We start from the raw sequence: 8592 nt of genomic DNA on the forward strand, positions 1-8592 counted from the left end.
TTACACACACACACACGCACGCTTTGTACCAGCTGAGGATAATCTGTAGATTCCCCATGTCTCTCCCACCACAGGAAGCAAGTTCTGGCCACCAAGGCGGAGGCGGAGAAGGACGGGGTGAAGGTGCCCACCACGCTGGCCGAGTACTGCATCCAGACCAAAGTGCCTTCCCACGACAGCAGCTCGGACCTGCTGTATGACGACCTGTACGACGACGACATCGAGGAGGAGGACGAGGAGGAAGAGGGCGACGTGGCCGAGGCGGGGGAGGGGGGCGAGGGCGACTGCTACGACGACGAGGACTCCGGCAACGAGGAGTCCTGACCTCAGACGCCCGCCCCCTCACCCCCTCTTTGCCCACCCACCTCTTTTATCCTCTCCCCAAAAATAGCTCTCCGACACCCACCCACCCACCCTCACTTGCCCCATGACCGCCACCCCACCTACACACACACACAGACTAACCTCTGTCTGTCCAAGGCCCCCAGTCCACAAGCCTCGTCTGCGTTCGTCTCGGTCTGTCCAACACTCTGAATACACTGTGTCTTGAGCGCATCCCCTTCCTGTTCTCTCACCCCTGCCCTTCTGTCCCGTCTCCGCCATGTGCTAGTCCAGGACAGTTCTGACGGCAACCCACCCATCTGTGCGCCTTCCTCCCTCAACATGTCTGTCTGTCTTTGTCCAAGGCTCCTGGATCAAGGAGTTCTAACTTAACTCCCACCAGCTCGATACCCAAGCCTGTCTCATGTCAGCTGCACCTTCCCTATTACCCCCCACCCCCATTCAAACACAGCCAAAAATATCCAACCGAAAACCCTCTTGCTGGCTGAAGGGGAGCAACCAGCACACAAAGGACACAAGATGGCCTCCTCCCTCGATCAAAGCCACCCTGTCCCCCTGTCACGGGAACAAAACCCCTGTGTCCCCATCTGGCGAGGACCTTTTCTCTTTTTGTTTTTGTTTAGTATATTTTTGCATAACTGAGCTGGGGGGGTGTGCACCAAACCGAAAAAGCAGCGACTTCATCACAACTCGAACCCCCGCCCCCCTCACTACCATCCCTCCCTCATTCCTGTTGAGAGGCTTCAAGTTGCTTCTTAGATTTATTTTTTCAAGGGACTTTTGTGTAGAATAAAATAGTACCGAAATATAGAGAAATGAATTGGCTGTTACCAAAACGACAATTTATGCAATTGTTCTCATTTGCCGCTGTCGGGTTTTATGCAGTGCAGCGTCGTCTTCATCCTTAGTCTGTCCGTTGCTACGTTCGCTGTCTTCTGGAAGACGGCAGAGGAAGGGCAATGTGAGATCGAGAATGCAGGCCCCTCCACCTCCCAGACGGAGACAACCACTTTGAGCAGAAAAGTGCTCAAGCCCCCGACTGCTCCCCAGATCCCCGGCCAGCCCAGAGCTATCGCTATCAGTTTGTTTTCTAGTGGGGCTTGGACAAAAAACAGCCCTCCCACACAGACACCTTTTCTGCAAATTAAACTGAGTAGGATGGGCAGAGTATCGGATAAGGGATAACAGTATCTGGCTTCAGACTCCTGTCTTTTCCTCGCCAGCTGCTCCCAGAGGTACTCCCACAGAGCCTGAACAGTCCCGTGTGGTCAGCTCGTAGGCAGGGCTATACTGCTCATACAGGGGCAAATGGCAGTATCTCGGAGGGGAAATGTTGTGGCTGTCGTTTTCTCTCATGAGTGTGATATCCACATTTGGAAGGCGACTGCTGTGGTTTGAGCAGCTCCAACAATATCACTTTTAAAATCTGAACTGATCCACTCCATGATTCTAGGATTTAAAAATGTTCTCCGACTTCAGATTTTGTTCTTTATTCCTTTTTCTCTTTTGGTGACCTGGAGGTCATGGGGGAGGTTAGAGTACAGATCTCTGAGACATGGAGCCACCCACATGATTGATATATACAGTGTCCTTTTGTAGCGTATAAAGTGTGTGCATTTGGTTGGCGTAGTTACCCAAACTGCAGACGGGATATTAATACTGATTGCTGTGGACTAGGAAGCAAGGCATTGTGGTTTGGAGGCAGGGGTCAGGGACGCCATGATTTTGCAGCGATTGTCTCAGGAGTGGAGAGAGGGGCCACAGGTGGGCGCTGTGACATCCCAAACCTCTTTTTGTACCAGCTTATATTCCTCATACCCTGAATCTAAAATCAGTTAATAGATGGTCTTCAGCCAGGTGGGGGGTGGAGAATGGTGGTATGTATCTTTTTCATTTGTTTTTGGTTTTGTAGTTTACTTGCTTTGTGTGTGTGTCATGGTGGGGGGGGAAGGCTTTGGCCTTTCAAGCTGGATTTTTTCTTTTCATATTTGAGTCTTTGTCCCCACCCACCCAACATTCATTCCTCCTCTCTATACAGAATTTCTTGTAGTAACACCCCTCCCCCTCCCTTCCGCTTCGCCGAACCAGTTAGGACAAACGAGCACACAGGCCCTTCAGCCTCACAGAGCGGGACCCTTCCCTTGCTCCCCTGGACTGGACTAACTCTGTGGACACTGTCTCAGCGCTGGGGCTTAAAGGACCTCTTGGCGAAGGCCTCAGTCAGCCCACCCTGCAGCTCCGAGAGGTCCTAGTGGGCCGGGGCGGGGGAGATACGGGGGTGGATTGGGAAGGGGAGAGAGGGGAGTCCTTTGCCTTGGCTGTCAATGTGTGTGAATACAGTGTCAGACTGCTTTAATGTGCCCCCCCACCTCCCACTAAGCATTCACCTGCCCAACATACATACGCACACATACATGCACTGGGCCACCACGCACATACACACACACACACTCCTGAACTGAAGTGCAGCTGGTGTGTGTCTCTCCCTCTTTCTTTCCCTCTCCCTCCCCCTCCCCCTCCCCCTCTTTCCCTCTCTCTCTGCTTTTTACAGAGTGGGAGGGGATGTGGTTTGCAGGTGTGGGGACATTCAGGAAACCCTGGATTCCCCCCAACTTCCGAGCCAGCCCAGGGAGCATGGCTGCATGTCTGGGATTATTTCTCTCATTTAGGTGGATGGATGGGCTTTTTTTTGCCCCAGCAAGAGCAGTGGGTAGTGTGGTCTGGACGACCTTCTGCTGGGCTCACCTCCGAGGGAACTTTAAGGTGAAGGACAAGGAATGATAAATTGCAGTCAAGCAAGCAAGCAAGTAAACACAGACAGACGAGCTCAAGCAGGACTGCGAATGTGAGGGGAAACGTGCCGTGTTGGCCTGGGTTTCAGTGCTGGAGGGGACTGGCTGATTTGGCCTTTGGGATCAAGGCTTTCACAGCTGGGCTACACACAGGCAGAGGAAATGTCCTGGTTGTGTTAGTAGGACTCGTTCAGCAAGGCAGGAAAACCCCTTTCTGGGCCCTTCTCCTTCGCCTGGCCACAGTGCATCAGTGTGGATTCTGTGTAGGCCACCTCGCTGCAGGTTTGAGCTCACTGACATGACTCCAGCAGCATGGGACAACAGAGAGACCCTGGACAGCTGGGACCGAATCTTGTGCTGAGATTTGCTTGATTACTTAAACACGATTGCGGCTTAATTTCAGCTTTCTGAAACCAAGGAGGAGGAGGATTTGAGGGGGGGGGACCTCAAAACAACCCCTTATGTCTTCACAGAAATGAGAGAGTGGAGACGTGTGTGTGTGTGTGGGGGGGTGTTCTGTAGGTGGGCAATTTTTTGGATCACAAAAGAAAAAAACTAAATATTTTGGATCTGCTTTTATGTTAAGTGTCTTATCATTCATAACCCAAACCAGGAGCAACGTCAACTAGACTTACCAGACTGAGCCTCTTCTACTTATTCTGGGGATGGATTGAGAAGATTGAGAAACAGCAGCCATAAAGAGCCGTGCACTGTTTAAACCCCCCAGAATGCAGAGTGAGGTGTCAGGCTGGTGGAAGCTGGGTTCTGCAGGTGTGATGTAATCAGTATAGGTGTGAGCAAGACTGGGGCAATGCCACATCCCTCAGAAATGAAAAGAGGTGTGTGTGTGTAGTGACCAGAGGAAAGGTTGGCCCATTAACTTTGGTAATAAATAAATAAATAAATAGTGACCCTGAGGGAAGTGGGGTGGGGGGTGTTGAATGAAATGCAGTATCCCAGAACCCACTGAGATGTCTATTTCTCTATCGCCCCCTTCTGCACAGAGGATATTGTTGGTTTTGTAATTATCCCCCCCCATAAAAGTGTTTTTTTTTGGTTTGTATTTTGCTCGCTTCTCATACTTTCCGTGCCTGGAAGGAACCATCAGGGCTGATCACACAGATACTCCAGGTTGGCCAAAAGTTAACCGCTCCCTCCTCTGAGTCGTGGTGTTACAGCTCACTGAGGCTGTCACCGCACTGTTTGTATACAATCTGGAGATTGTAAAAAAAAAAAAAGAATACTTAAAAAGTGGGGATTCGAGGAGTTGTCTTAGGATCCAAAGAATGTTTGTGCTGTGCAATTTGATCAACGATTATAATCTTAAAATGCTTTAGCAGAGGACTCTGGCTCCTTATCTGAGAGGCAGCCTTGGGAGGCTTCAGAATGAGGATGGAAACTAACCTGATATTTTACCCAGCCATTTGAAAGACGAACTGTGTGTGCGTGTCATTTTTGGGCCAGCTTGCAGTTATTTGATAGAATCAGTCAAACAAATAACCATTTTCAGGAGTTATAGTAAAGTGACTCTCTATGTATGGTGATGTACTGGGTTATAAACTTATTATTAGATATTCTTAAGTAAAACATTGTTCCCCGTGTTTAATAGGAAAGCATCACTGCCTTTCCTAAATTTCCCAATGGACTGGACAAGTCAACTCACCCTTCCATTAGATTTGAACTAAAAAGTATTAAGAAAATAGACTAAAAATTAAAAAAAAAAAAAAATCTCCCACAGAGAGATGCAGATCCCACAGAGAGATGCATCTGCTACAAAATACCAAGCACTAAATGGAGCAGACTAACACTTTTCCATCACATAGCTTGGCCAGTTACAGAGTGCTAGGCCTTGTGTAGAGTGGAAAAAAAAATTCAATTTGTTTCTGGGTGCTCATTTAAATATAGATAAACTCTTTATTGGCTTGTAATTAGCTTAAAAATGTACTGCATTGATTGACACCTGTCTGATATGGAAGTCAGGGGAGCAGAGGTGTTTGGGGCTGTGGACGCACTGCTGGGCACCCTGGGGGTCACCTCCTCAGTGGGGGGGGAGGGATACTGCATCAGGGTGTGCCTTTTGGGAAAGTGAATCCAGACCATGTTGCTTATGTCACCTTTTTTGCTCCACAGCACTTGTGTGTATTAATGACAGAATTGTCAGTTGTCGCATGTTTGAACTCATCCTTGTGCCACAGTTGCCTCGCAGTGTGCCACATCTGTGGGTGTTTTTCCTCCTTCTACTCTTAGAGTTGAAGGAGTAATGGGCAGAGTCAGTGTCTTCACCCCGCGGTCCACAGAGAAGCCACAATGGGACGATGCTTTGGAAGAAAAAGGCTTCCTCCAGTTGCCAGTGCCCCAGTGACTGAGGCTACCCGGTGTTGTCATTGCTGCAATCCTGCATTTGAGCCACTGCTTCACTGAAACTGCTCTGTGGAAGAACCCAGGCCGCTCTTACTGCTTGGGCCCCTCATCCATTTGTAGCTCCCGGTTTCCTTTTCAACACGTGAAGTCCATGTCCAGACTGCTGCCCCAGGCACTGAAGCTGAAGGCCCTGTGACTGTCGCCACCCAGTCTGGCCACAGCTATCTGGCTTCTCCTGACATGAGGGGATGCCCATGGAGCTGTGGGGCCCTGGAGGAAGGAGCTCAAGCCCCAGTGATCCCTGCATGGCTTCCATGGGGGGCAGACCTTCTGATAGAATGGGAGAGAGGAGGCCAGCCCTAACTACCCCTTGGTCTCCTGCCGAGACTGGCAGCCCCTGCAGAGCAAGGACGCCGAGCCACAATGCCCCTGCAAGACTCGCATCTTCAGAATGAGCGTACAGTGGACCAGTGCAGTGTGGTAAACCCAGGGGAATATTTTTCTCCCTTCTCTTCTCTCTGCTATGCTTGACCATCTTTCTTCATACACCTCCTCATCTCATTGGGTGGAGGGGAACGCAATCACTGAGATGACTTGTTATAAAAGAAAATGACAAAGCGAGGAATTTGAAGTAGCAAAGATACTGAAAATAGAGGGCTCGAACTGCCGACTGCAAACAGAAAGATCGCTAAATAAAGGAAGCCCCTCCTGAAAATGCCACATTTTACAGGTTTCTTAATAAGTGTGTCTTGACTTGAAATTCCACCACTTTTATGTTTTACTTTTTTTTTTTTTTGTCCCTGGTTGGTATAGTTTCTCTTCTGCATTCCCCCCCCCCCCCCTATCTTTCCCTGTAGAACTAAAATGCCTCCCCCCTGCCCCCTCTATTTCTCTTGCTGTAGGTTTTATTTTGGTCTCTGCATCTATTTACTGACTAATAACAATGTGAAATAAAGGATGCTGTATTGTTACTTTTGGTGTTGCCTCTATTTCTCTACCTTTTGATAATTGGAAAAACAAATTACATTATTGGTCTAGCTTGGTGTGTCCTTTTCACTGTGCCAAAGTTAGGAAATTACCAGATAAAAGTAACATCCTATCATTGCAAACCTGTAAATTGCCCTCATGTTTCGGTGAACACAGTCAGGTTTTGTAATGGAAGCTTACAAAGCGGTACTTGTTTAGCCATTGATTCGGCACACAGAAGAGAGGAGAAAGAAGGCTCAGCTGATTGCACCATTAGTTTTAATGACAAAATATGTTTGAAATTACAACCTTGCTTTAAATATTATGATGACAGTGACTCACTACATTGAGGGAGTGTTGCTGTAGGTTTTCTGCATAACTCCGGTACACCACAACTGTGGCAAAAGGAATTCGTTAACAACCCAAGTAATGACACCACGCTTACCTTATGTTTAAAAGGTAGCTTTAATGGTTACATTGTCCAATCTTTCACAGTCATTGTGGAGGAAGCAACATACATATCCCTGTCTGGCTTTAATTACAGATTAAAGTTCATTACAGTTCATAATTTACAGGAAATCAAATAACAAATGTACTGCCTTCTTGGACTGGATTTGAGTCCTAATGAATCAATTACAGGCTGATCAGGGTTGTGTAGTTTTGTAGGTCAGTCCAGTCCTGTGTGTGCGACAGCATTTCAGTCCAGTGCAATGTATATGTAAGTACAGTGTGTGTGTTTGTCATGGCCCAATCCAACACAGTACATCCATGTATGTGTGACTCACGTCAGTCCAACAGCACGTCAGTACGGTGTGTCTGTATTTCAGTCAGGTCAGTAGTGTGTGTGCATGTTGGTATGAGTCTGTGTCTGTAGGTCAGGCCAGGCCAGAGCAGCGAAGCAGTCACTGCTGTGCGTTGTCAGTGAGAAAGCGGTGTGCGTCTCTTAGAGTCTCCTGCAGGTCCGCATACCCGGCCAGTGTGCAGGCCTCCTCCAAACCCAGCCAGCGGTAGTCCTGGTGCTCATCAGAGAGCTGCACAGCCGCCCTGGGATCCAGCAGTTCCGCAAGCCAGTACAGCACGGTCTTGGGCCTGCCCCGCACCTTGTACTGCAGCTCCCTCTGGTACCCGTCAATCACCTGGAACTGCCCCGCCGTAAACCCCGCCTCCTCCTCCGTCTCTCGCAGAGCTGTGGTCATATCATCCTCGCCGGGGTCAACATGACCTGGGAGACGGCGGGTGAGAGAGAGGTAGGGAGATAGAAGATAAGATAAGACAAGACAGACAGCCTGGTGTGGGCCTACATGGGTCCAAGGTGAAAAGGACCAAGCTGCTTGTGCAATAAGAGTCTTCCCAGCTTCCCTGAGCCTTCACCTTTGGGAGGTGTCCAGTGATGCTCCCCATATGACGTCTGCAGCAGCAGGAACTGAATGCTGCTTGGGTCCGGAGTAGGCATCCGCCTGAATATGATCATACCACAGGCTCTCAGACTCATCACTCACAGCAAGCAGGGCAGAGCAGGGCAGGACCAGCAGGGGCTACAACAGGAATCTGACAAAAACTGATACTGGACAGAATGGATAGAAAAAGCACGAATTTTAGAGAATGTGGCAACTTTATAGTACAGACATTATCTGGTTCAACACTTTTCCATATGGCGTTCTTATATTGTGGCTTTATAATCTTCGAAGTAGTTTAATTAAAAGACTTTTACCGGCAGTTTGATTAATTAGTATTAGTATATTATTGTAAACATTCAAAGTGAAGAAGAAAATGTCACTTAAAAGTTCCATGCTCCACCCCTCTGGACAGATCAGGGAATAAAACTCTGTATTTTGCAGTTCATTTCGTTCATATATACTAGAACTCATGGTGTATATTTTGCACTTACTGTATTGTACCGTAGTATGCGATGATTTGAAAAGTGATTCGTTTTTGTGACAGCTATTAAATCGGGTAACACAATAATGAAACTTAAAAGCGAGATTTTGTAGTATTTCCACCGCAGACAACATTGTTAACATAACCAATATAATGTTTAAAGAGCATTTTACTTACATGTAGGTGAAATTATCCGTAATGTAAAACCAGACTGCAACACATGCGCCTGCCCACTGCCCACACTCTACTTCCT

General features: G+C 48.1%; 2 protein-coding genes across 2 annotated transcripts in view; one reads left to right on the top strand and one right to left on the bottom strand.

The window, feature by feature from the left end:
- Positions 1 to 6466, top strand: part of ube2r2 (ubiquitin-conjugating enzyme E2R 2) — a 38456-nt gene extending 31990 nt beyond the window's left edge. Inside the window, exon 5 of the mRNA XM_066711947.1 lies at positions 75 to 6466. Coding sequence (XP_066568044.1) covers positions 75 to 324 — 250 coding nt within the window. The 3' untranslated portion in view covers positions 325 to 6466. The remainder of the gene's footprint in view (positions 1 to 74) is intronic.
- A 441-nt stretch (positions 6467 to 6907) lies between these two features.
- Positions 6908 to 8592, bottom strand: nudt2 (nudix (nucleoside diphosphate linked moiety X)-type motif 2). The gene is made up of 3 exons (XM_066711948.1): positions 8517 to 8592; positions 7833 to 8025; positions 6908 to 7683 (listed from the first exon to the last, which is right to left on the bottom strand). The coding sequence occupies exons 2-3, from the start codon at positions 7951 to 7953 to the stop codon at positions 7364 to 7366; spliced, it is 441 nt and encodes a 146-aa protein (XP_066568045.1). The 5' UTR covers positions 7954 to 8025; positions 8517 to 8592; the 3' UTR covers positions 6908 to 7363.

This window comes from Amia ocellicauda, chromosome 8 (genome assembly GCF_036373705.1).
Source record: "Amia ocellicauda isolate fAmiCal2 chromosome 8, fAmiCal2.hap1, whole genome shotgun sequence".
NCBI lineage: Eukaryota > Metazoa > Chordata > Actinopteri > Amiiformes > Amiidae > Amia > Amia ocellicauda.

Bases quoted from the DNA above. Each gene is read 5' to 3' on its own strand.
- nudt2 (XM_066711948.1), bottom strand. From the start codon at position 7,953: ATGAGTCTGAGAGCCTGTGGTATGATCATATTCAGGCGGATGCCTACT. The intron at 7,684-7,832 runs GTGAAGGCTCAG...GCCGTCTCCCAG, and splicing joins TCACTGGACACCTCCCAAAG to GTCATGTTGACCCCGGCGAG.